At 56.5% G+C, this 27503-nt stretch overlaps 1 protein-coding gene across 1 annotated transcript; it reads right to left on the minus strand.

Annotated features, from left to right (window-relative positions):
- Positions 1–330: 330 nt before the first annotated feature.
- LOC141959631 (centrosomal protein of 164 kDa-like) lies at positions 331–27366 on the minus strand. The gene is made up of 30 exons (XM_074903827.1): positions 26944–27366; positions 25712–25805; positions 25237–25348; positions 24675–24900; positions 23116–23271; positions 22111–22239; positions 21667–21744; positions 19437–19541; positions 18455–18540; positions 16685–16834; positions 14836–15057; positions 13492–13623; positions 12967–13183; positions 12303–12380; positions 11912–12043; positions 11498–11620; positions 10818–10961; positions 10524–10607; positions 9991–9993; positions 9593–9659; positions 9119–9296; positions 8442–8568; positions 7965–8032; positions 7598–7805; positions 6730–6837; positions 5537–5651; positions 4031–4378; positions 3515–3581; positions 2946–3068; positions 331–2058 (listed from the first exon to the last, which is right to left on the minus strand). The coding sequence occupies exons 2-30, from the start codon at positions 25791–25793 to the stop codon at positions 1959–1961; spliced, it is 3768 nt and encodes a 1255-aa protein (XP_074759928.1). The 5' UTR covers positions 25794–25805; positions 26944–27366; the 3' UTR covers positions 331–1958.
- Between the last annotated feature and the right edge of the window lie 137 nt (positions 27367–27503).

Below are 27503 nucleotides of genomic sequence, written 5' to 3' on the forward strand. Positions count from 1 at the left end.
CCGCGCGTGGGCAGTCCCCCCGGGCGCCCGGCCGAGCCGGCCTCGGGCTGTTCCCCACAGAGCCCGTCCCCCAGCCTTGACAGAGCCTGAAACAACCCCTGTACTGAGCCTGGATGACAGTTTTATGGGGAGGGCAGGACACGAGCCCGTGAAAAGCTGTCCCACTGGCTGAAAGCCCCATGAGGAATTGCTTCTGGAGTTTTGTTTTCCAGCGTTATCTGCCCCTGCATTTGCTCCCCTGGCCAGATAATTAATAGAATAATGGTAATAAAGCCACAGTGAGTTGAAGTGGTCTCAGAAATTGCCAGAAACGACCTTGACAAGACCAAATGTGAAACAGCCCAGGGACAAGCAAGGGGAAGATGGGAAAGGTAAGTACAAGCTGGATATCTGGGGTTACAGCAAAAAAAGAAAAACAAAACAGCTACAAACATCACCACCATACAAAACAGGCTCATGTGGATTTAATTTGTGTACAAAACCAGATACAGCCGCTGTCGCGGGTTTAAGAGGAAAAAGGAGCATGTTTCAGAACAAGTTATTGCTCAGAAAACCGTCATTTCTCTGCACTAACACCTGATTCTCCCAACACACAGAGCGGACTCAGTGGCTCTGGGCAGGGCCCCCGCAGGCCAGCAGCCCCCCCCTGCTGCAGAGAGCCACCACAGGGGCCCCTCCAGCACCCCGGCCTGGGAGGACTGCCACGTCCCCCACCCATAGCCAGGAAACCAAAAGCAAAATCCCTGCAGACAGGGACTGGTGGAATCCAACAGGGGATGGGAAACGCGCGTTCCAATCCATCCCCGCCGACCTGAGCAGAGGATTGAGCTGTCCTAGGACAAAGGCTGGCCAAGTAATTAAAAAAATCTCAAAAAAATCAGCCATAAAACCAAAATATACAGACATTCTAAAGAGTTTCAAAATGGTGTTCATCAAAAATAGATTTCTATTTGCATGTAAACATTCCCCTGCCACGCGTACGGCGCGAGCTGCTGCGGCACCCGGGGAGCCGGAGGGGGCTGCCTCAGGCAGGCACGGAGCTCCGCCAGCCCCCCCCCCCCCCCCCCCCCGCCTCTAGGGAGCGGTTTGGAAGATGATTTCCCACAGATGGGACCCCTCGGAATGCAGACTGCTTCATCAGACAAAATGGCAAGTGGTTCAGCATTTTTTTAAAGCCACCAAGACGACCCAACCGCCCGTTTCTCACCAGCAGTGCGGAAGCCCAGGCCAAGCGGCACCGGCCGCCCCTGCCCAGCCCCACGGGGTGCTGAGGGGCTCTGGGTGCAGAGCCCCCCCGCCGCAGCCCCCCTAGCTCGGCTCCCGTCCCGGGAGAGCGGAGAGGCTAGCTCTGGGCTGGGCACCCAGGGCCCCCCCTGGGCCGCCGCAGCCCCGCTGTGTGGGGGGAGAGCCCAGCTGCTGGTTTTGTTCCTCTTGCTCCCACCCCAAAAGAGAGGAACGTGTCCCGAGAGCAGGGTCTGCCGCTCCCCGGTTCCGTCCCCAGACGCAGCAGCCATTTCGCCGCCGGTTCTCCCCTGCTCCCACGCGCCAGCGGCCGGACGACTCGGCCCACCTGCAATTAAGCACTTGCGGGCAGCGGTGTGGGCTCCTCTCCTGACACGTTCCCTCGAGCGGAGTCAGCTGGATTCACATCCTCCCCCTTGACCAGTTACTCAAAGTCCTCCGTGATTCACAGCTCTGCCTGACAATCACTAGAATACTAATGAGAACACTGTTGATTTATTGAAGCCCTGATATTTCACCACTGGATTAAAGAGTCTGTAAAGTATATTTGGACACATTTGAGGATTCCACCTGGGAAGTTCACTTCCTCCTCCCTCCACTCTCCTGAGAAGAGACTATTTCAAGGCCAGAATACAGCACAGGGTGGTGATGGCTGGGCACTGCTGAAACCCGGAGTATCCCCGGGGAGACTGCACGGGCACCGCCACCCCCACCTTTCAGTAACGGTACACTTTAATTCGTCTGTTTTCATCCAGGCCGAGCTGCAGCAGGCTGGGGGTGCTGGCAGGCAGCTTCTGCGCACCTGTGAGGAGAGGGCTGGCAGCTGGGTGAAGGAAAAGCCGGACTTACACGAGGAATGAGCCCGCCTGAGCGCGGGCAGCGGGCAGGGCAGGCGGTTTAGCCCGCTGCACCCAAGTCCAACAGCACTAAAGGGGGATTAGGGAACTCAGCGGAGCACAATGCTCAGGACAGCACGCGCCATCGGAGCCCCGAGGGATTTGCTGCTAATGCCAGCGCACGCTGCAGAGGAGATGCTGACAGCCCCGCGTGATGCTGTTACATCACGAGCCTGGCAACGTCCCCGCTAACAGCGCGGCGAGGCCTCGCTCCTTCGCTCCGGCCACGTGCTACCGGAGGCCTCACAAGAGAGCTGGAGGGAGAGCTCCGCCGGGAGCCCCAGCCCCCCCCGCCCGGCCACGCGGCCGCCCCACGTGCCAGGTCCCCATGTCCCCAGCACCCTGGCTGCGGACCCGCTGCTCGCTCACCTCGGGCTGCTCCAGGGACCGCCTGCCGTCGGGACCCCGCTGCGGCCGGGGCTCTACCAGTGACACCCAAAGCCAGGCTGAGCCCCCTGCCTTCCCTCTGCCCCCACCATTCTGCACTCTTTGCCTCAGTTTTGGCAATTCTCACACTACCAGTTCCGATGGCTGAGTAGCAGCACTGAAAAGCTTCACAGCGCAATCGGGGAAAGGGAAGAGACCTTTTCAGTCAAGTACAGCTCAGAGAAGAGCCAACAGGTCACTCATGCTCTAACTGCTAAACACCGTCTTCCTTTGCAGAACCAGACACTAAAATAGAGGCTAAGGCTTCAAAATTGCTGTTCAGTGCTTTAGTGCTCCCAATTCGCCCGCCTCCTGCTGTCTCCACCTTCCTGCTGCAGGAGGCTGGAGTGCAATTAAAGACCAGAGCCAGGCAAAGGATACACTTTTGAATCCCTCTTGAAGTCTTCCAGCCATTTCTTGCTGGTCTCAATCATGTCTTGAATACTCCTCTTGTCCGACTCTCGGCTCTGGGACCGGGAGCGCTGGAAGAGCCGTATTTGCTCCCTGTCACACACGAGAGAGAAAGAGACAGCACAAGTGGGAAAAAGAGAGGCCTGGTCTGGGCAGAAACGACCCCAGAGCTGGGAAAGCGATGGGCTGCCGCAGCAAGAGCCACAGTTCAGGCAACACGACCTCCTCTTAGCTCAGCGTCCTCTGCCCAGCCCCAGCGCAGAGAAAAGCTGCAGCAGCCGCCCGCTCCCAGGCTGACGCCCCCTTCCCCAGCACCCCAGAGCCTGGTCCTGGGGCCAGGGTTATCAGCACGGCCGTGGTGTGGCTGCGAGGAACCACTGAGCGCGTGGCACGGAACAACTAACTGTATCCAACCTGTCTGCTTAGTAGGTAGCTTACGATTTTGTTATCTACTTGTTCTACGATACGCGACCCGTAAATCATCGCAGAGAAATAAAAGCAGCGCAGTGACATGACAGCTCAAGGAACAAGACCCTTACTCTGCAGAAACGTATCCCAGCTTGTTGTCCGGAGGCTTGGAACTTCCACTGAGCAACGGCAACCCCCCTGGAAAACAGATGTTAAACACAGGCACCCCCAAATCAAGTCTGTATGTCTGGGTGCATTTGCCTTCCTGCACTACAGACACACTGTCCCGACAAGCTCAGCCACCTGCCAAGGGCACAGGGGTGTTAAGGGCACGGAGATGGTGAACCCTCGCTGCAGTTCACGGGAGGCTTCCAGTGAAGCTCTTTTGCTCCCTTCTTTAGTAACAACTGCTTTCTGGGAGGCATATTAAAGGCTGAACAGCTCCCGAAGCAGGATGACAAGATCAGCCAGACGCTGTGTGTCCTGGAATGAGGTTCTCATCCCTCATCTCATTAGCACCCTTGCTATCAGCCGCACCAGTGGATCTGGCCGTAGCAGCACTGGGAGGGCGAGACGGTTAGAATGTGCAGGGCTGAGAAATCCGAAGCCGCAGGCAAGCAAGGAGATGGATTAAGGACCGGACTTACCTGGGAAATACCTGCGATATTTCTCTGCCAGGATGCTGTCTGCTGACTGTCCCGCTGCAAAAGAGCGCCCAGAGCTCAGCCCAGTGCTCCAGGGCCTCTGGTCCACCAGAGACAGCCCGGCGGGGGCCCCCAGGGATCCCCCGGCCTCCAGTCCTGCCAAGGAGGTATATGTAGACAGAGGGATGCTGTCGCAGGGCGTCGAGGTGAAGAGTGGAGACTGGCAATTGTTCAGCGAGCCCAGGATGTCGAGGACCCCGTTGAGTTCATTAGAGATGTGCTGCACCGATTTTCTCAAGCACTGGATCTTGTCCAACGGGGGGGCAGGCTGTAAATTGGTTCTCAAATCAACTGGTGGGAGAGAGAAGAAGAAGGGATCAGTGGAAGGGCCGGGGAGACGCTGCCTCGCTGGCAGGAGACCCGCTTTCCTCTCTGGGTTACGCTCCGAGCTGAGCCCGACTGATCCGTGCGAAGTGGGATGCAGAGGCAAACACCCTCCCTGGCAGCCAGAGGAGATACAGACTGACACCGGGGATTTGTGCCTTGAGGCTGCTGGGGCACAAAGCGGAGGACAAGATCCTCCAGTGCTGCAAGAAGGGGCCCAGCAGATCACATAGGGTACAGCTCCAGCCCTCTGGGTTCTGCTGTGCCCTGCGCCGTACAGCCGCCAGCCTGACAGAATCCCCCACGAATGGAAAACCCCTCCAAGAGCTGCCCCCCTCCCGCCGAGCCCCCCCAGAAAATCAGGCTTCACCCCAACAGTCCCACTGCAGCAGGACGCCTGGTGCCCTTCACGTGCTCCTAAGCAGCAAAGCTCCCGAGGCCACGGGCCTGGCCGGTGTCGGACCAACAGGACCGTGCTGATACACGGGCTCCCACCTTATGGCGAGAGAAAACCCTGAAGTTTCACGTGTGCCCGCAGAATTTTTACTGATCAGGGTCAGAGAGACCACCCCAGACTGGACAGCTTGTCCGTCTGGTGCCACAGGGAAGCTTTCTCGGTTTTCTGTCAGCTCGAGCCTTGCCAGCCTTCCTGCAAGCAAGGCAAGGCTCCTGCCTCCCCGCTGTCTGTGGGAAGCCCTTCTTCCCACCTGCACAGCTCCGGTTACAGGCAGCTGAAGGCAAAGGAAAAAGCACAGGGAAGGGCAGCAGCATCTCCTGCCAGAGATGTGAGGAGAAGGAAGCCCAGGCACCTGCAGAGGAGCAGTACAGCTCTGCAACAGCAGAGAGGGAAGAGCTGAGGCCAGACTTTACATTCCACTCTAAAAACAACGGTAGAGATTTAAAAGGCGAGTTCGCTCGCAGATTCCAGCCCTCAGCTGCCACTGCAAGCAGGCAATAAGTTTTTCAAATCAAATGTTATGCAGGGAGCAGTGCCAGTCCTGGGTAGCAGAGCTGCCTCGGACACCCATGAGCCCAGGTGAGAACAGGAGGGGCGAGAGGGGAGGCCAGGAGGAGGGCTGAGGCGTTAGCCCCTGGCACAGCGCACCGGGCCCGGCCGGCACTTACAGCTGGGCTGGTGCAGATTTACACTGGACGTGCTGTTGGTGTCCTCAGAGCTGCTGAGGTCAAAAGTCACCATCTTCTTGCGGGCAGCACTCTTCAGCATATCTTCATCCGAAAGCTGGTCAAAAGAGGGAAGACAACGCAAATGAAACCTGCTGCTCTGTCCCCGGAGCCAGAGGAACAGCCGACGGCTGCTCTGCGCGGGCCGGAGTACACAGAGGGGCGCAGGCGAGCCAAGGCACGGCCACCCTCAGGGCCCCACAGCAAAGCCTGAAAGTCGAGAGACTGCTTGGTCTCTGGAGGAAGCACGTGCGTGCACTAGAGGCCAAATCTAACAGCCACATGCACAGGCTGCTCTAGGCAGGAGCTGAAGTATTTTGTCCTTTAAATAAGCCTCAGAACTCTTGCATGGGCTGTCTCTTGCATGGGCTGGGTTCTTTCTTTGCACCAAGGACAAGGGCTTGGTTGTCAGAGGTCTCGTGCTCTTGCACCTGCCTAAGGCCGTGTGGTCCCAGGCAGAGCTGCATGGGTTCCAGGGCTGGCCTGGGTTAGGAAACCAGGCTCATCCTCGCTCGCACGAGGCGACCTGCCCTTGTTTTCTCTAGGCTCAAATCGTGTGGCTTTTCCCGGCTGCTTTCGGCAGCAACACGCCTAACAGCGAGCCCCGGTGTCACGAGCAGAGGGGAGGCAGAGTATTTGCCATCTTGAGCAAGACACAGACCGTTAATGAGACACCTACCCAGTCTGCTGCGAGGTTTTGGTTTATACTGTGGGGTACTTCAGCCTATCGCGCCCACAGCACTCCGTCTCTGCGCTAGCAAGGTTCTGCCAAGCCCGGGCACTCAGCAGCATTCCCCCACCCAAGCCCGTCCATGCCTGACAAGCTGCCGCCGCAGAGGGAGGCTCCATGCCGAGGCCCAGCCCCGGTTTGTGGTGCTGGCTGCAGCGCTAGTGAACCCCAGGGGCCCCAGGCCCTCTCCCTCCACCTGTGACTAGCCTCCCCCCCCGTTCTCAGACCGACACTGTTCTGCTCTCAGAAAATGTGTTTCTAAAACCCACTGCACTGGCAAACATGTCTTTGGCCACCAGCTAAACAGCCCTCGCGGGCACCAAAGGCCCCGCAGAGGCTCCGGCCCAGGGCAGGGGCCATGAGCTGTGGGCAGGGCGAGCGCAGTGCTGGTGGCGCTGGCCGTTACCTCCTCCAGCAGCGAGGACTCCAGCTGGCTCAGCTTCTCCTCTTTCTTCTTCAGCAGCGCCTGCCCTTTCCACATAGCCAACTTCATCTTGTCCAGCTGCTTTGCTTCCTGCAAAAACAGCCCAGCCAAGGAGGAAAATTAAACAGGAATGACAGGAAATATTCGATGGTGGTGGTTAGGGTGACTTTCATTATCCCACTTCTACTCAGCACGGGATATCAGGCCGCAGGAGGGAAATTGCTCCCAGGTCTCCGAGAGCACAGAAAGGGGAGTGTGGAGAGGGCAGAGCACGAGCCGCAAAGAAAGTTCACCCCAAGGAAAAGGTTTCACGTCCAGACTCTGCGCCCAACAGGGTCATCAGCTTTGGTTCTGCCAACGCGAGCGCTTGCTGCAGTCAGGGAAGGGAAGGATGCCCTGCCCTGCCCCGGCTGGCGTGTCAGCAGGGCTGACGAGGACGGGAGAACCCCTTCCCAAGCGAGAGGGAAAAAATAACCTCACACCGCCCGATGGGATGGATACCTGCCACCTCCTTTCCTATGAGAAAACGTTATGGGATTTGCGGGACGCACGAATCCCTTTCTCCTCAGCCAAATCCCTTCTCCCTTTTTAAGATCCCAAGAGCCCCAAGTGTCCATCAGGTTCCTGCAATCCAGCAAGCTACCGAGGGCTGGCTGCACCGCAGCGGAGCAGACCTGGAACCACCCTGGTGTGTGACACTGCGTGGGCCATGGGCCACACCTGCAGCTCCCAGGAGGCCCGAAGCCCCGCAGCTGCCTGCAGCTGCTGCTCCACAGCCAGGAGCCGACCCCTGGGCAGCCCACGGCCGCGAAGCCCCAGGCCTGAACGCAGGCAGCGCTCGGGGCCTCACCTCTTCCAGGTTCTTGCGCACGCCGTCCAGGAGCTGGGAGCTGTCGGGATCCTGCGCCGCCTCCCGGGCTTTCTGCAGGTCCTGGTGCCACTGCTGCTTGGCAGCTCGCAGCGCCGTGTGCCTCTTCTTCATGGAGCGGGTCTGGCGCACCAGGAACTCCTTGGCGTTCCTGATGGAGATCCCTTCCGCAGAGATGAAGCTCCTGACACTACAGAGAGACGGGGAGCCTCCTGGTTTTCTGTGACACGCTGCAAGCCTCACGCAGCACTCCCCCCAAAACACGTCACGTGCGTAAATCCCAAAACCCCCGGCTCGTAAAACCAAAGCAAAACCGTTCTGCAGAGGCAGCGGGGGCACAGATACTCACTGATCAAACTGCAGGTCGCTGTTCTCATGGCTTTGGGAGGGTGGGGAAGCAGGTTCTCTGGATGAGTGCTGAGGAGATGAAACATTTCAAAAACTAAGAAATATGTATGGGAAACAGAACCCCAGGACCCTGTAAGAATCCATCTAAAAGTAAAAATTCGGAATGACATCACCATGGTGTTGCCCCAGTCCAAAACCAGTGCCAGGGATGTTCTTTATGTGACTTTTGAAGAGTAACAGACATTTCTATCCCTGACTCGAGCCCCGCTTTGGACTCCAAGGGCACTCAAGTATCCCACACTCCTTTCCCCCCAGCAACAATAGACAGAAATCCACAACCCCCACTAAACTTATTGATGTGCCCCAGGAAAGAAAATGCAGCGCTGCATCTGCAATGAGTTCACACAGAAGGAACAGAAGCTGGGGTTTTTGGAGGAGTTACAGCCTCAGCTCTCACGAGGCAAACGCCTTTACTCACAGCTTGAAGAGTTTCTCTCAGGTCTTCCACATGGAGCTCAGCTTTCCCTCTCGGAGATTCCACGCTTTCTTCTGCCTCCAGTTCTTTCAGAGTCTCTTGTTTGCTCCTGACAGCTGCCTCCAGCTCACTGCCACGAGAAGAGGCGACAGCAGCAGCACTCAGTTAGACCACGGGCCCGGGTCCCCGCTGCTCTGCCTGCAGCGGTGTCCAAAGCGGCCTCCGGTCTCCGGGAGGGGAAAGGGCCGGAGATGCGCGAGCCACCAGCACTGGGTCTGCGCAGGACCCCTGGCTGGGCAGCGAACAGCCTCACCCCCTCACCCGGCAGCTCAGCTATCCGAGCAAAACCTTTTCTTTGCATTTCAGTGCCCCTCTCAAGGCAAGAGTGCCCTCTCTTATTAACCTTGCAGGACAGACGTTGGGAAGACAAATAACTGAACCTGACAAGCAGAGGCCAAGGGATGAATTTACACAGCGAGTTATTCACAGGTCCAGAGAAGGACCCCGGGGCCTCCATGCCCCCGACAGGCAGTAAAACCACCATTAGAATTCTGGAGGAACGTGGATCAGCACACAAGCAGCTTGGAGCTACGGGAAGGGTCCAGGCTGGGTCAGAGAGGTTTCTGTTTGGGGCGTAGGGCAGATCTTTCTGTATTAGAGGAAGTTTCTCATGCACACACCTGATGCATTTCTGCAGCCTCTGGCTTTGGGTCTGTAACAAGTCCACGTGGGCCTCCAGCTCAGCCTTCTGGTCCTGCAGCTCCTCCAGAGACCTACGCAGCTGCCGGGTGGACTCAAGGAGGCTAGTGTGCTCCTTCCTGCTCTCCTCTAGCTGAAGCTGAGAACCAAAGCAGCTTTTTAGAAGAAAACCAAAAAATCCTTCCCAGTAATCTCCCCAACACCAAAATAAAAGGCACACGATGTGAGAACTGGCGGCCTGCACAGTTCACAGGAGGTCCCAGGGTTGTAGGTACGCACTCCAATCCTGGAGGAACAGGACTGTCTCTTCTTTTGAGAGACAGCTCAGAGCTAAGCAAACTCTCAGCAGGATGGACTCCAGAAGTAACAGTCTGCTTTTTTAAAGCCCTCATTCTAGTGCACTGCCCTCCCCCCCAGCAGCAGCACAGCACCTCTCCAGAGCTAAGGCATACATACATCTCTTTCTAGCTCAGCCTGTCTGTCCTCATCCAGCAGCTGCTGCCTTTTCTTCCTCAGAGACTCCTCCCGTAAGCAGATGAGAAAGCAGGTGAGTGGGAGAGCGAGGAGACAGCTGATGCTGAGCAGCGTTTGAAGGGCACAGGTCAGGCCTAAGTCTCAAAACTGTTTCAAAACACCTAAGGATTGTTCTCAGTTTTGCTTTGTTGCCCCCCACACACTCAAGTTCTCATCCCTTTATTGGGCTTCAAGTGAGGAGCTGGGAATATTTGGATTCCCGGGGGAAGAACACCCCTTCCTGCTCAGCTGCGAGAGCACCCACGGCACATGGCCATTTCTGCAGGATCCTGCTTTTGTCAAGCCTCTGGTTGCCTCCAGCATTTCTCCACCTTTTTACTTCCTCACTCCAGTGCTGCTTGGAAAGGGCGGGCTGCCAGAAGCAAGGTTATCTACAGCCCTTGGCACAGGCCAGGACTTAAGAGATCTGGCAGGCGAGAACATCAGCCAGTGATTTTTGCCAGCTCCACAGGAGCATTTGGACCGTTTCCCTCTCTCGCTGCGCTGCCCAAGATCCGGCAGCACACGTTCCCCTTCCACGGCAGCAGGGAGGAGGGAAATCAGGAAGGGACTGACTGAAATCCAAAGCGATGCTGAGCAGAACCTGCCACGTTGAAAGGCTTTTGTGATCCCTCCATCCCTCTTACAGCCACTTACCATCCCCCAAAGCCCTGAGCAAACCCTGAGCAAACCCCGAGCACTGACTTTCCCAGCAAACACCATCCAGGAGGCTGTACGGCCAGGAACGCTGAGCCCTGCTCTGGCCTGTGATAGAAGTTTTCCTTCCCAAAGTCCTGGCTGAGCCCAGGAGGAAGCAGCCAGAGGAGCAGCACCGGCTAAGACACCTCTGTGAGCCCCACAGGGCTGACTCACCTGGCTAAGGAGCTGCACTGATCTGGCTTTGATGTTCTTCATGCGCATTTCAAGCTCATTTTCCGAATCCTGGAGTTTTCTTTCCTGCACAGAGAGGCTGAGTTAGAGAGAGAACGGCTCAAGTCACCAGGCAGAGCTCTGCCACCAGGAGGAACAACAAAAACAGGGCGAGCGTGACCTGCCGCTTGTCACCCTGGCCGTAGAGGGGGGCAGGCGCCTTGGGGCGTCATGGTCCCCAGGCTGTCCCCAGGCAGCCAAGTCAGGAGGATTCGCCAGGCAAAGCGTTCTCCTCACCTTCTCCCTGTGCCTGCACTGCAGCACAGCGAGCCGCTCATCCAGCTCCACCTGCAGAGACTTCATCTCCGCTTCGTGAAGCTGCCGGAGACGTGCCCCCTCGCTTCGCAGGCCCTCCAGCAGCTCTGCTCTTTGCTTTCTCTCCTGATTGTTGCAAAACACAAACAAGAAAAGCGTCTGAGTGGAGCACAGGGTTCTCCAGCAAGCCAGCATGAGCACACAGGACACACTGCCCATCCCGCAGCAGCTCCTGAGCACGCTCCAAACTCAGCAGATTCAAACCTCTGGCTTGCAGGGACATCGTTATGGGAGAGGCTGGGGAAAGAAAAAATAGCCCATGAAACTAAGGTTTTTTCACACACTGCTGCCAAAAATGGGAGGCAGAAGGCTTTCCAGAAGGGACACCTGCAAAAATGTGAACAATCTTCTCTCGTACTGAAGCTGACAGATGCATGTGGAAGTTGCCTGCACGGGGAGTATTTTGACAGCTTATCCCTAGAACCCCAGGGTAAACTCACTTCACAGCATGGCAACAGTGCCCAGTTCCCCGAGAAGGAAGGAGACTCCCAGTTCTGGGAGCAGCTGGGACAGGCAGCTTGGCAGGCAGCAGTGCCAGCCCGGGTGCGGCCCGACAGAGCCGCCGCAGTCACCTCCCGGCTCCGCTGCTCCCCGCACAGTACCTCCTCCTCGTACTGATCCCGAATCCGCGCCAGGGCCTCCTGGTGCTCCTCCTTCATCCTCTCCATTCTCCTCTCATGGTCTTTTTCCACGTCCTGGCGTTTCTCCCTCATTAGCTCGCTGAGCTGCGGGGATGACGTGACAAGATGTTTCTGTGACCTGCAGCCCCGCGGCGCGGGGCCCCCGGAGCGCAGCCCCTCACGGGAGCGGGACGACGGGCGGTCGCGGTACCACGCGCGCAGGATCAGGCCGGGGTAGCCCAAGGCAAATGCCCCGGCAGGGCCAGATGCCACAGGGGTGCCCTTTCCCCCGTGGCACCGCTGCCACCCCTGGGCAGGGGATGCGGGCTCGGGGCCTCACCACAGCCCCAGGGAGAGGGGGTGCAGGACCCGCAGCAAGCCGAGGGGAGCACTTGCCTCGCGTTCGTACTCCGTGACTTGACGGGCCTTTTGCTGCGCTTTCTGCTCCGCTCTCTGCAAGTCTTCGTGCAGCTGAGCCTCCTCGCTCCGCCGTGCCTCTGCCAGCTGGGTTTGCAGGCTGGAAATGACCTGCCGTGAAAGCCACCCACAGAGACTTGTCACGCTTCTGACAAGATCCATTCGGTGCCCTCCCACGGAGAGCGAGCAGCGTGGCAAAGACCAGCGTGTGCAGTCTCACCACCCCCTACTTGGAGCACATCCAAATGCTGAGCCAGACCAGAACCACATTTAGGAAGCGGAAAAAAAAAATGAACGCCACCCTCCCCGGCCACCTTTGGTGACAGTGTAGGAAATCAACGATTTACATTCTAAGGACGCCACCTTTTACCTTATGATGCTTCTCTTCTGCCGCAGACTTCAGCTGCTGGAGTTCAGTTGCAAACTGTTTCTCTAGCTCTTCTACTGCCTACAGGAACATGAGCAAAACAGTCTGCTAGAAAACCTCTATGTGTGGGGACACGCTGTACAAGATGCATTTGCAGTCAACGTCTCTCCATAAGCACCAAAAAAGCACAACGGTAAACCCCTTTCAAACCGGATTACGCCTTTCCTCTCTCTGTGCTTTCCCTCCCGGGGGATCTCAGTGGAGCTCAGTCACACTGTGCTGGAAGGACTGTGAGCTGCCTCCGCTCGGGAGCTCCCCAGGCTCTCTGGAGGACCAAAGCAGCAGCCAAAGAGCTATTCTGAGGTGAGGAAACGGCTTGGTTTAGCTTGGCAGAGACACACAGCGATCCTCCTCTTTTCCTTGGAGGCAGTGTGGCCATTTATTTAATTGCTATTTAATCATGGTTGTAAGGAGAACTGAGGGGGTACTCCTCCCCACCTCAGCCACGCCTCTAAGGGCACGCCTAGCACCTTTCCTCTGGGTTTTCAGGGAGGCATCATTAAAGCACACGCAGGTGTTACTTCATCCCGACACTTGGGCACCGCAAGGCGAGCCAGGTCAGCGCGACCAGCGTGGGTCTGGCCCAACCTGGCAATAAAGAGCTCACCTTCTTCTTCTCTCTGTCCAATCTCTCCTTGAGCTCACTCAGGAATTGTTCATTCTCTTGTTCCAGCTCAGTCATCTCTTTCTGCTGAGCTTCCTTCATTTCCAGCTTCATTTTCTCCAGAAGCAGCCGCTGCTGCCTCTCCAGGCTCTCCTTCTCCACCACCTGCTGGGATTCCCACTCCCCTCGGAGCTTCCGCAGTGTCACCTCGTGCTCCGCCCTGGGTTTGCAACAAGAACAGCCGGAGGCAAGTCAGAGCTCGGCACTTTACCACCGGACTCCCTTCAGGAACCAGAGCCGAGAGAAGACGCTGCTAAGGGGTAGGACGTGCAGGCCAGAAGAAACTGAGAACCCCCCCCCCCCAGACTCGCAAGAGCTCAACCGAGGCCTTGGAAATAAAGAGCAAAGCAGCCAGCACTGCGACTCCACGGCAGGGTACCGCCCGCCCCAGCTCGAGGGCCAGGACCTGCGCTGCCCTCCCAGCCCACCACAGCTTACGTCCCCAGGGACGGCAGCAAAGCTTTTCACCTGATCTTCTCCATCTCAGCCTCGGTCTCTGAGGTGATTTTGGCTCGCAGCTTTGAGAGCCTCTCGGTTTCTTCCTTCCGGACACGCGACTCTTCCTCCTCAGCAGCCTTTGCCAAATCTTCTCTTAGAGTCCTGAGAGATGAGCAGCCAGAAAAACAAAACAAAACAAAAAACAAAACAGGTTCAGGAGGCTTTAATATCTTCAAATCACCTCCAAGGCCTATAGGCTGCTCCACTGGCTGCACTCAGGGCGCCGGACCATTAATTCTCCTCCTCACCTCTGAACCTGGCTGCTGGGGTGGGAGAGGCAGCCCCTGAGCATCACACTCTGCACACACTTTTAAAGTGCTCTATATCATCATGGATGGCACTTGGGCTTCCCCCCCCCCCCCCCCCCCCCCCCCCCAGGTAAATGAAATCAACTCCTGTTAAATGAAAGCAGGCTCCCAGCCAAGGTACCTGCACACATTAGCGCGTCTGTAAGCTCCATATTTCCCTGTGACACCCTTTTCACTACTGCTTTATTACCACATAGGCATTTTTCCCTGAGGTGTGATTTCTGTGTCTGCCTTTGCACCCAAGACAGCATTCCCAGAACATTTCATGTCAAGATACCGTTTCTGGCTGGCTCAGCATGCTCAGAACTTAAGTATCAAGGCCACGTGAAATAAAACACAAGTCTGGAGAGAAAAATCCCCCCAGACAGAGCACACAGGCCCTGGTGCTGTTCTGCTCCCTGGACTGCTATTCCACCTTCACACACTGGCTGGGTTTCACACAGACATCCATGCCCTAGTCCTCAAAGTCTTGGCTGGAAGTCCCTCTGTAAAACGTGCAGTACCCGAGTTCCAGCTACTTCCTCCGGGGTAACCTCATCTCCTCTCCTGCTCCAATTTCCAGTCCTGTTACTACCATTGAGCCCCGGATTTGACCGTCTGCCAGGCGGTAAAGCTCCCAGTGCTGAACTGGAAGCTTTTCCCAGGTTAACCATCAGCGGCAGGTTCGGAGCTCTGAAAGCTGCGGGTGCAGCGAATCCTGCTCATCCCAGGGAGGTGGGCAGCTGCTCTCGTCGGCACCGCAGAGCGCTTCCCCCAGCACGCGGCGTCCCTCCTCGCAGCTCTGCCAGCACACCGCTGCTCCTTCCGACACGCGCAGCGCTCTCTGTGCCAGGCAGGGAGCCCCGTGTCCTCCTCCCCAAAAGCCCACAGCTCCACACAACAGCACCACTCCCAAGGTGGTGGGTGGGCTGTAACAGCACGAGCCCGTGGCCACTGGCAACGAGATCGCAGCTAGGAAAGGCTCAGAGGAGAAACACGAGGGAGATGGAGGGAAAAAGGAAAGTACCTGAGGGATTGTTCTTTTTGCAGATGAAGCTTTCTGGCTTCCTCCTCCTCCTGCTGCTGCTTCATCTCCTCCTGGAATTGCTGAATTTTCTCCTGCTTTGTTTGCAAGAAATGCATTTTCTCCTGCTTGAGCTCCACCTCCAGCTCCTTGGTGATTTCGTCCAAGTATTCTTGACCAGGCTGGTTGAAGGACCCCTCATGTTCGATTTCAAACTCGGGTTGCCTACCAGAAAGGGAGAGCATCTTTGGCCAAAGGGTGACAGAAACTGAGTAACATGAAAGGAACAGCAACATCCCCCCAAACAATAAATTACATCAATTATTGAACACAGCACTCGGGCCCCGAACACCCCTTGATTTGGCTGGCTAGAGCAGCCCGCAAGGGCAACACGCTCTCCCCTGGTGAAGGATCTAGCAGCTACGAAACCCTGGCTAGAGCCGCCGGGCACAGAAGCAGATGCAATCGGTACCTGTTGTCTGCCCAGGGGTCGGCAGCGCGCTGCTGACGGACCAAGTATTTGTCTGCAATTGCCATCTAAAGCGTGCTGGGAGTTTGCCAGCTCTAGGTAACAGAAAGCCCTAAGCGCTCCAAAACCTCAAACCCAATCTGTTTCTAATTAAGTTTTTTCCGACAGAGAGCAGGAAAATTATAACGTCTGAGAGAAGCTGAAGGGCAAGGAGGGGAAAATGAAGATCAGTCTAGGAAAAAAATTTTTATTCTTCGCTAGTCGAAGCTGGAGCAGCAAGGTCTCATCGTGCTCTGAGCCGGCTAGCGTTAGGCGGAGGGACTGCTGTTCTGCCAGGAATCAGGGAAGTAACAGCCCCAGTAATTTAGCCTCAAAAATTCAAAAGAGTCAAAAGAAAAAAGGTCACTTAGGCAGCCATTAGCATAAAGAGTGAGACAGAGGAAAGAATAGCTGGGTTCTGGAAAAATCCTGCTTTGCTAGCACTGCCCCGTAACGCTACATGCTCTGGGCCAACTGCAGCGATGCCTGCGGAAGGTGGCGTTTATCAGCCTGCCCTGCAAGGCAATTCAGCCACTTCCACCCTTTTATCACGTCCCTCCTTTTGCCCCAGTTCTTACTTAAAAAGAGACCCAGCCGACACACACGCATTTACACAACAGAGCTCCTAAAAAGAGAGATCTGTGCTGGTCTCCACATCAAAGATTGCTTCTCCACCACTTTGTCCTGAGAGATGCGCTGCCTATTTTCTCCAATTGCATCTGCTGATCTGTCATTTGACATGGAGAGCAAAGTCAGCACAATCACCTCTACTGAGATCTTCTATCGCAGTGGAACTGCGGGTACGTAACTGCAAAGACCATCAATTTAGCACAGCAACAGCCCACCGGCTTTTGCAGGGAACCTGAGCTCTACCATCCTGCGCTCTGACCCTATTATCTCAAAGCAGCCGATGCCCGCAGCGACTGCAGAAGTGGGGCGGTTTGTGGGGTTTGCGCCGTCGCCCCCGGTCGCAGCCCCGCGCACCGAGGGAGCTCAGGATCCGCGCGAAAGCGTTCCCCGAGGAACGCTCGTTCTTCCTCCGAGAAGGAGGCTTTTCCAAGTACAAAGCAAACGGCCCTTTCTGCATCCCACGGAGTCCTGTGCCACGGACCCCAAGGGCAGAGCTGCTGTTCTCACCCTCCCCGGCACAGACGCTTGGCTTGGCACGCGCCCACGAAACAGCTGCTTGCGTTTGCACACGGAGACGTTCGAGCCGCGCCGTGCCCACCAGTCCGCATCTCCCGGGGCGCCGACTTCGCACACCAACTCCACACGCCACAAAGGGGAACAGAAGGACAAAAGCTGTTACGCTTACAGCACCGGGGACTGAGAGGAAGCCCTTACACTTTCTGCGGGGCAGCAAGCTCCTCCAGATCGATCAGGCTATCCAGCGATCCCTCCTCCGTCTCCCAGACCATGGCATCCTCCAGACTGAGCATTTCTAAAGTGAAACTCTTATCTTCTGGTGTTTCACAAGCACTTTGATCTCTCTCACTTTACAGCACAAAAGAGGTAAAAAAGACCAGATTAGCATGCATCGGAGTCTGAGATGGCAAGACAGAGAGAAGACGGGCTGGGCCGTGTGGCTGCTCCGGGGAACACTGAGCCACGCTTGCCAGCGGCACCCGTCTGCCCAGCACCGGGCTGCCGAGGGCACAGCAAAGCTCCAGAGCCCTCCCACCCCCTCAGGCCCTGCCAGACCAACAGGCAGACGAGGATTCAAGGGGCACCGGACTCGAAGGGCTGAATCCCTTCCCTGGAATATCCCGCTCTCCTTCCAGGTCCTTAGAGACCTTCCCCCAGATTCAGCAGCCCTGTTAGCAACACTCACACCGCTGTCCAAATTACAGAGGGAAATACTGGCAGGCATGTTCACATCTACAGTCCTACTTTGTGTTGGAAGTGCAGAGTAGAGAGATGAGGCAAGCACGAGCTACTTTTACAGGCAGAGAGGAAGAGAGGATGCATAGCTGGGAAGCAGGTACCAAGCGATAAGGAGACAATTCCTGCGGGCAGAACGCGCTTTCGGGGACCTTCACAGGAACAGCTCCTCTACGAGCAAGGCTGCAAATCCCAAGGGCACGCAGCCAGTCATTAAGATGGACTGCAGCTTCTTCTGTTCACAAGTTTTCCTGGCACAGGCAACAGCTTCTTGGTTCCCAGTGCCCCAGAGTACATGTAACTCTGTGCGGAGGCTAAGAGTTTTGACATGATTCATCTATAAATGCCACACGCGGCAGCTCTCGCAGGGGAGGGGCTCTGGAGAGCAGGGAGCTCACTGCTCAGCACAGCATTTCAACTGCTTTAAACAAATCGCCACACGCAGGCTGAAAATAGCTCCCCTAGAGAGTCAAGTCCTCACAGAAACTAAGGGTCTGGAAGCCAGCATTGCTCTGGGGTAACAGCTGGGGCGCTCCAGAGCGCCGTGTCCACCCAGCAGGGTATCAAACAGCCTAAGGCTTGCACCCGCTCAGCCAGCGACCTGCTCTGGGCCCTCTACGGAAGGAAGTGGCAGAGAACTGTTCGGCCTGTGGCTGGACCCTCTGCCCCCAGCAGCGGGCACCAGGCTGGTCCCGGGAGCCTCCAGCTCCAGGCTCTGCCCGGCAAGGAACTGGCAGCCCAGTAGGACCGGCGGTCACTGAGACTGGGGCTGGCTCAGAGCCAGAAAGCTCTGTTGTTGGGCAACGGCCAGTGGCTAAACCTCCCGTGGTTAAATGCCACAGGGCGCAACACACAATATTAACAGGTTCAGGGCATCTTGGCGAGGGCACGACTTCCACAGCCTCGGAGAAAAGTCTGAGAGCTGTAAGGGAAACAGATGCAGCTCCACAGCTGGGGCACTTGCAAGGAAATGAAGGACAGGAGTTCTGCTGCCTATCCAGCCAGAAGCTGAATCAAAGATGAAATCTGCTGAGACAGTGCTAAGGAGGTGGCAGGAGAAGCGAGAGGTTTAGTGGGAAAGACCCTGTGGGAAGCTGCAGCATGTCGGGGGGTTCTGCAGGGGACACCTGCACAGGTTACAGCGACCAGAGCAGAGCAGAGGCGGACAAGACAGGAGAGTCATCAGGAGCTAGAGCTGCCCTCGCCTCCTTCATTGCTCTGTTTGTACCATACCTCTCCGCAGCTTTTGTTCTTTTGCTTTGCTCGTCCTCTACACCGGCTTTGCTTTGGTCTTTTTCCTCTTCTCCCATCTCCTTGGCCTGCAGGTAAAAGCAAACAGTTTACCTCGGCTACTAAAATATCCCAGAATTGTTTCTTTAGCCAATAGAATCCTACTTTAAGAACAGATACAGAGAACACTTTTGTTAACATTCCACCTGAGTGATGCCAAGTGCAACTCTCCGGAAGGGGGAACCGTGCCCATCCAGGGGAACCGACACACGGCGGGAAGAGGAGGCAAGTTTTCCTCATGCAAAAACAGCCTGTGGATTTTCTACCGTTTTTGGAGTAGGACAGGTTATAATTGGCTTTAGCTGATCTTTTCACAAGCTGTGACACAATCTACCTGCAGCTGAGTGACACTGACTAATGTGAGATTTCTGCCTTTGGAATCATTGCTTCCAGACTTCCAGCGACCAGTGTAGGTCTGAAGAAAAGCACATTGATGCCAACAGGGCTGGGTTTTGGAGAAGTGTCTGATCCAGAGCTCAACAATCAGGATGAGCAGCCGCCACCAAAACCGAACCCTGCTCATCCCAGGAAGCAGGATGACTACGGCACCTCTTCGGACTTTAAGAACATGAGAGATTACAACAAAAAACTTGACATGCTTTCCACCTTTAAAAGGAAAGAAAGAGGAAAAAACCTCCTCCTGGGTACAGAATGCCTTTAAAGGTGACACGTTCCCCTCGCTCCCTGATTGCAGGCAGTTCTCAGGTATGGAAGCACAGAGAGGGTGGAGGTTTGCCAGACCTCACCTGGGCAGCATTTGCCCTCAGTTTCCAAGTTTACACCCCTCGGGGCGCATGCACTACTTTCACCAGCAAAAGAAACAGCCCAAGCAACTCTCAGAAGCACAGCACAGAGGCTGCCTGCTGCACGCGGAGGCTCAGTGACATCGTGCAAGTAGGAGGGGATGTCAAGAGTCACTTGTCACCTCTCTCGGTCTGCCAGCTTCCTCTGCAGGCCTCCTCGGGTGCTGGGCATCAGGTCCAGCAGCTAACTGGCCACCACACTCTTCCTCCTCTGCTCTGCTGTTCTCCTGAGGGAGGGGGTGACACGCCCGCTAGCCAGAGTCCCCACACCACCTTCCCAAGCTGGCAGGGCCACCCGCCCGCAGCTGCTTACTGCCCCGCGTGTCACCGCCCCGCGTGTCGCCCGTTGCCCGCGCCCTGGGGCGGAAAGCTCTGCAGCCGAGCAGCTTTCTGACCCCTGCTCAGGGGCTCCCATCGAGCATCCTCCCAGCCACCGCTCTGTTTCTGCTCCGCCTGCTCCACGGCTGTGCTCGTCCTGCTGCCCAGCCCAAGGATCCGGCTGTTGGGGCAGACCCTTCCCAGCTCAGGACTCCCCGCGAGCCGTGGCTCACTGCCACAGCTCTCTGCCACGCTCCCCCAGCACGGGTGAGAGCAAGGCCACGAACACAGCAGCCATTCCTCCGCTCTCACTAGCCATCCCTCCCTGCACCGGAATTTTACAGGCGCCCGTTCCCTGGGAAGCAGCAGCGCTGCTTCCCGCCTGTACATCTCCGCAGGGACACCCAAGCTGTGTTGCGCAATGTTTATTTACGGAGGCAGCTCCCTTTCACACCTCTCCGTCTGGTGAAGCAGCCTTGCACGGTAATTTCCCACCGCACTAAGGACCCTTCGATGCCCAGCGTTTACCCCGAGCCTGACCCGTACAGAAGGCAGAGCTCTGAACCTCCCAAGCGCTGCGTCGGGGGTCACCTCTGCTGCCCTGCCACCCCCTCCCCGGGCACCCACAGACGCTTCCAGACCTCTCCCTCCTCTCAGCCCTCCCCACAGCCTTTTGTATTTCAGGGCAGAGTCTCCCTCATCTGCAGTGGCTATTCCACCATGGAATTCAGAAAGCGGGATGGCTGGCTTCGGGCCAGAGCTAACCCCCCAAGCGGCCAAGCAAACCACACGGCCCCTCTCCCAGAGCACGTTCTGCCTTCTACACACACCTCACGCCTCAAGTTCTCCAGCATCTGACCTGGGGTTGCTTGCAGGTGCTTTTTCCCCAGTTAACTCAGTCCTGGCTCCAGAGGAGCCCATTGAGGGTGCAGCATTTCTTTTCATCTCTCCTCTCTCCCTCCTGGAGGTTTGTGCCATCTTGGATGCAGCCTCTAGTCCCCCACATCCTTCTGCCTCAGCAAGTCACGAAAACCACGTGCTTATTTCTTTGAATGCAGGTGGTCAGCCCTGGCCCACAGGCTACAGGAAGACAGTTTTTTCATCCCGTCACCCCATTATTGCCTAGATTTCCCCCCTGGAGGGCTCGCCCTACGAGGCCTTTCCTCCACTCCCTTTTGGAATGAAGCTGGCGAATGGCTGGGGCTGCGGGCTGAGCCTTGCTCATAGGAATGCTTTTCTACTGCCATCTCATGGAACTACAAAAGAATTATACTTTCCACTGGGGCACTAATATCTTAGCAAGACTAAGATATCACCCATCTGGGTTAACAGAGCCTGGCTGTTGGGCGGCAATTGCCATCTCAAACAGATTCCTGAAGCCCTGGCACGGCACTGAAATGTCAAGACAGCTCTGTTCCTGGCCACATTAACATTTCAGTGACGAATTGGGCCCCAACAGCCTCCTTGTCCTCTGGAGATGAGAGTCAGGCCTTTCTTTTTCACATCCACTTTAGCATAAGCCTTTGCAATTTCTGCCCAGCACTGTGAATGGATTCTCCAGCAAAGTACTTGAGAGCTTAATTTTCGTAGGCTGTGAAAAGGATAAGGGAAATACTGTAAAACGCTTTAAAAGAAATTAATTTGCCTTTCAGATACCGGAGAGCAATTTTCAAAGCGCTGAGAAAGGATTAATGTCAGTGTGAACAGTCGGGCCGAACCACCAGAGCTGCTTGCAACATGCTTCCCACTGTGCCCTTGTGATCGCTGCTGAGCGAGCGCAGGCAGAGCGCACGCCCCTCGGAAAGAAAAACGTCTGCAGGAGGCCACACGGGTACTCAACTCGTCGCTGGCGCTCTGCGTCCCAGCCACGGAGTTTCTCAGCAGTGTGAGAAGACAGGTTTTAGGCTGCCACATGAACTCGTCCCTCCGGCGCCAGTCCTGCGCTCTCGCTCCCCAGCCCCGGCGCTGGCAGCGCCGCAGCTCCTCTGCCCCCGGGGGGGTTTCTCCCGCCCGTCTCATCACCCGCTCTCTTACCTCAGAGTTGAAGTTGCCTCCCAGGGCTCTGACAGCCATGTACAGGTTTTTGAACAGAAGCGCTGTCCCACGGAGACTCTAAAGGTATTAAAAGAGAAGATGGCCCACACTGAGCCCCGAGCTCTGCAATCCCCCAGGAGGGACTGGGAGGCCCTAGACACTGAACTAAGGCAGAGCCATCGCCGTGCCCCAAGGCAACAGCCTACAGCCTTTTGAAAATACATCACGTCAGATGTTGATTTATAGGAAGAACAACAAGAAAACAGGATTAGATGCTTTTTGCTGACCAAACACAGAGGAAATGCAGCACAAATTAAGGTCTGGAGTCAAATGGAATGACCATGGTCAACCAGCTATTAGCAGGGGAGCAGCAGTTTTTCACTGCTGGAGGCTGCCTGCGCTACGGTTCGTGACACGTGTTAAGAAACAAGGCACATAAACTACCTCCTTCCCGCTTTCGTCCTCTTTGTTCCTCCCTCTATCCAGGGCCGCCATATCCAAGGAACTCTGCTCTTCACAGACCAAGCTCAGCAACTTCTTGGTCTGGCTGGTGGGCTTACAGGTCTCCGCAGGCTGTGAAGTCAGAAAGAAAGGGAGGTGAGAGGAGAGCCGGGGAGGAGGGGGAGACACAAACCCACCGAGACGCTGGCCAGCAGCAGGGGAGCTGCTGAATTCTGAGAAGGTGCTCGGGATGACGCTGCTACCCCTGCTCTGCCAGAGCCACGTCCCGCCGGGAGACGACACGTTATTTATGAGGCCGCACTCTCCCTCACGCCAAAGGGGCTCCTCTCCTCCATCTGCAAAATCTGCCCATGCCTCAAAACACCCATCACCCGAGACCATAATAAAGCAAAGGATTTGAAATCTCCACGGACAAGACTTGACTCAGCAAGAAGAAAACCTTCGGTGAAGGTGTGGAGGCGTAAGATGTTCTGCACGTACACTGTTTTCTTTTCCTTTAAAAGGTCAGTTTGGTACCACTTGAAACTTTGTTTTGTTGACCCAAAGGCCACATTCTATAAATAATCATTCAATGTGACTGTAAACCTTACATTCATCCAGAAAATTGTTCTTTTCAACTTTTTAATCTCAAAGTTGAGTGAAAATATTACTGATTAACTGTGTTATCTGTACTGTATGTTATGCCTCATCTGGACACAAATCAAAGTTCTACTAAAGTGATGTTTTTCCCCCCCCAACAGTAATTGAATCAATTCTTTCTTTAAATCTGCCTGACATAGAAGAAGAAAGCTTGCCACAAATTTAGCACTGGGCTCCCTAGAAATAACAAAAGACACGTAGCGAGAGACAGAGTAGGGAAGTGGTTTTTTAACAGACAAAAGCCTTTCTAAGCTGACGAGAGATCACAAATAGTGTCATTTAAGCTGCTCAGCACCACCACGGCTGTGACTTTTGCAGGGCACGGTCCCAGAGCAGACGGAGCCTTACCTGTGTCCCTCCTTTGGCCACGAGGCTGGAGTCCGCCAAGCTGGGCGCGTCCGAGCTCAGGGCGCCACGGAGGGCGGCCGGAGGCCCCGCGAGGCCCCGCAGCGGCGCAAGGTTCCTGGGGGGCACCTGGACGGGAGCAAGCAGAGTGCCTGAGGGCTGGAGCCTGCAGAGGGACGCGCTGACGGGGAGCAGGGGCGCGCTGCTCACGCTCCTCCTTTCTGAACGGGAGGAAGCGCTGTCTTGTGAGAACGCTGGCTGCTGATCCTAACCCCACCACCACTGATCCTAAACCCACCACCGCTGTTCCTAACCCACCAGCGCTAATCCTAACCCACCAGCGCTAATCCTAAACCCACCAATGCTGATCCTAACCCACCACCGCTGATCCTAACCCACCACCGCTGATCCTAACCCACCAGCACTGATCCTAAACCCACCACTGCTGTGGGACTGCTTCTGAGACCCCACAGGCAGCGACCACCAGCGCACGAGACACACCAGGAGTAGCGGTTGGATTGACTCGCACCTTTCGCCTTCCAAAGACCCGCCTGAACGTGGTCGTTTACTTTACAGCAGCTTCGCCTGTCTGCCCCGCCACTCCGTGCAGCGTGGAACAATGGTGAGAAGCCTCCTGCTCGCCACAAGCTGCAATCACCACCTCTCTTTAGACCCAAATCCAGGCTGCTTCCTCTCCTCACACCAGCGGAGAAGCCCCAGGCAGCAGAAAGCAGCTTCGCCACCACACATCAGCGAGAAGCTCCTGAACACACCTCTCCCCCCCAGACCCCAGCCAGAGCCTGGGGAGCCATCTGACAGCCTGCCGGGGCTGCCTCCCCCCAGAAACGGGAGCGTTCTCTCTGCCTGTGTGGAATTCCCACCCACGGGTCTCACCCCGCAGTACGCAGCGCGGGGTAATGAGGCTGCTCTCGGCAGCCGCAGAGGGCGCGGCGGTTCGGAACGCCCAGCCCCTCTGCTCTGTGTCCGTCCGAGATTCGGGACTGAGAAGAGAGTGAATTCACTCGCACGCTGCGGGACGGGGAGCACGGACCCTTCTTCCACCAAGTCCCTGCCATAGCAGTGGTAGCACAATCCATCCCACACCCGGGCTTAACTCGTTATCTCCTGTGGACGGCCATTAACGAGGTGTGGGGAGCAGAGGATGTCAGCTCCCCTTCAGCAAAGACAAACTCGCTTCCATTGGGCTCATTAGAACTTTCGGGATAAGCTGCAGTTTATCTGATATTTACAGTCCTAATTCTTAGCAGCTAACCGAGCAGTGCCACATGCTGGTAATTAGAAGCCTGAGCTAGTGACTCAGTGGAGCCACAGCTGGGTACCAATGGAGCACAGCAATTCATTAACATCACACACAGTGACCTTTTGGTGCCAGTTTTTCCTTCAAACCAGGAGATTTGGTAAATTCTTATGAGATCAAGGCAATTGCTTATGGACAAAGACAAGAAAACCTGCAACATTATTCCCAGTGAAGGGCAGGATCACCCTCTAGTTCATCCGCCGCTCAGCCCTCCCCAGAAGGGCCACAAGCAGAATCTACTCACAGTGGGTTGCTTCAGGGACTTCTTCCCCTTCTTCTCTTTCTTCTCTTTCTTCTCTTTCTTTTCTTTCTTTTCTTTCTTCTTCTCTTTCTTTTTCAAGCTGCCCTGTGCCAGCAGTTTCTCTCGCTCCTGAATGACGAGCTCTCTGTAGTGATCATCGCAGGGGTGGTCCCACATGGACTGGCCGTTAGTGAAGTTGAAGTAATAGATGTTACCAGTGATATCCTGGCTGCGTGGCAAAAAGAGCGGGACAAGGTGACAGAGCACAGGCACACAGCTGCACGCGCCATACTGGGTCATGTCACCACCTTAAGCTCAGTGGAGCGTGACACCCCCAAGAGCCCAGAGACACCTCAGTGCGGGGCAGCAGCTCTCCTAGAGATTGCTCACACCCTTCTCCACCTTCCCAAATGCTCTTTCCCCTTCTCCCACCACCCCAGAAAGACCCGAGCTCCCCTGCCCCCGGGAAGTACATCTCTTGGGGCTTTCCCCTGCTCTGCCGCCGAGATGGGCCGGGCAGGAGAGGCCACGGATCTCCGCGGGCAGCCGCTGCCCGAGCGCTCACCAGGCCTTCCACTCGGGTGGCAATGGGGCCACGATGCCGTCCCTGGCCAGCCACAGCAGCTCCGGTTCCCTCTCAGGGTTGATCCCGATCTCCCGTGCATAATCCCAGATATCTAGGAACACAGAAGAGGAATCTGTGGAGATGATCTACACCAGGCACTGCACAACAAAGCCAACCTCTGCGGCGAAAGCTTTGGGAAATCCTGATCCTGAAACAAAGCTGCTCAAAGCTGCCAGCACGGCCCCACGTCTCAGTGAGCGCATCCCACCAGGCTGGCAAAGCAGGGAGACAGGCTGCAAAACGGCACATACTTTTGCCACCAAAAAGCTAATTTTTCAGCTCTGCCTTCCATGAAATCCCAATTATTTGACCCTCTCCACCCACACTCTGCCCAGTTCCTGTTATAAGACCCCTAGAAGCGACTCGCACGCTCAGATCCCCTGTCACAGCTCCAGGGCAGACAGGCATCAGTTACCTTGCTCGCTGGGAATGTACGTCTCATTGTAATCGTCCCCCAGAATGATCTGGTTACCAATGCACACCGTTGGTCCTGCCATGGCTCCCAGCACCTGGTCATGCAAGGGAAGTAACACCAAAGCCCAGTGACCGACTGCGCGCAGAAATAAAGCTTCCTCATCACACGGCGCGTGGCAGAGCCCTGCGGGAGCCGTGGGGCTGGGGAGGGAACGGGGGGCTGCCACGTGCAGTGCAGACGGGACGGGCAAGTGCAAAAGGCAGCCACAACGGATGGATCCCGATAAATTGCCCTGGTCACAACACCCACAGCCCAAGCCACCCCCAGGAAAGGGAAACGTGCAGCGGGGCAGAGCACTCCGCTCTGCTGACAGCGCCCTTCCACTGCACGCAACAAAACCCCACCAAAGGCCTTTCCTGGTGTGGAAACAGGCAGCAGAGCTGAAGCAGCGCAGAAGTTACTACCAGACCCCCCAGGCTTTCAACCTTTTACAAAGAAGATGAGCACTTGCTCCAGGCACGTTTTAAACAGGCAGAAAGTTAAGGTGAAAAGAGAAAGGGAAGAAAGAGAAAGCAAGCAAGCAGTTTTCCCAGAGCGCAGCACAGCTTTTTGAGAGCAGTCCCCGGGCTGAATCAGCAGTGCCCAGGGCCAAGGCAGCTCCTCCCTGCGCCTTGCTCGCCTTGGCCTCTCGCCTTCCCAGGGGAGATTCCAGCAGCTGTAAAAGGATCCTAATGTGTCCCACCGCTGGGGCACTGCTTTGCTCTTTAACTCAAAGACTGTAGGCAGTGACTTTGTCCTGCCAGAGCTGAGCCCTTACAATTCACAGCTTCAGGTAGCCATAAATTCATCTCCCCACCCCAGACAGACCCAGCTGTGGCTCGGCATGGCCACATCTGGCCAGCATTCGCCTGACACAGCACATGGGCAGCGCGGCCAGGAGGCTGAGCAGGCTCCCCGCAGCTGCGCAAGCACCGGGGTGGCCGGGACCCACGGCACGAGCAAGGCCGGGACCGTCCCCACCAGCCCCACCGCCAGCACAGTGGGATGAGCAGGTCAGAGCAGCTTTCACCCCCACACCCCTCCATGCACAGAGCATCCCGCTGCCCTCCTCCTGAGGTTCAGGAGGCTGGGGTGCCAGCGATGGGAACGGTCTGAGCAGCGTTAACACACCCGGGGCAGGATCACCCCACCGCTGCGGTAACTACGGCCCGCGCCGTATTTGTAGCTCTTACGTAAAGCGACGCTCAGAAGCAGCAATTAATCCTGGCAGCTTCTAGGCACAGCTGATCTCAGGACACGCCAAACCGAAGAAGCAACACCGCGTTTGAGCCGCTCCCCCTCCCAAACGCACCCGACTGAAGCGTTTGGACGTGGGCCGCTCGATCGGGGCCTTCTGTTCTTGCTGTCCTGCCTCCCCGCGCCGTTCCAGCCCCTGCCCTCACCCCCGGCCTTAGCGCTGGGGGATGAATTACCCAGAGGGATTTGTGAGCGCAGCTAAAGCGCGAAGCAGCAAGGCCTGCGCGGAGGAGAAACGGCTCTGACTGAGAGGGCATAAAAGTGAAAAACAAAGCTTTTCCCGCCCGTTTCCTGGCTGCACAGGCACGACAGACGGGCAGCCCCGAGCAGCGCGGCCGGGACAGCTCCCTGCAGCGCCGCGGCCTCCCGCGCCCGCCCCGCTGCTCGCCCCGCGCCGCGCCCGGGCACTGGCCCCGGCCTCGCCCACCGGGGACGCCCGCGGTTGCCCGGGGACGCGCCGCCGCCGGGGCCCGGCTCCCCTGGCAACGGCGCGGCC

Source organism: Athene noctua, chromosome 4 (assembly GCF_965140245.1).
Source record: "Athene noctua chromosome 4, bAthNoc1.hap1.1, whole genome shotgun sequence".
Classification (NCBI taxonomy): domain Eukaryota; kingdom Metazoa; phylum Chordata; class Aves; order Strigiformes; family Strigidae; genus Athene; species Athene noctua.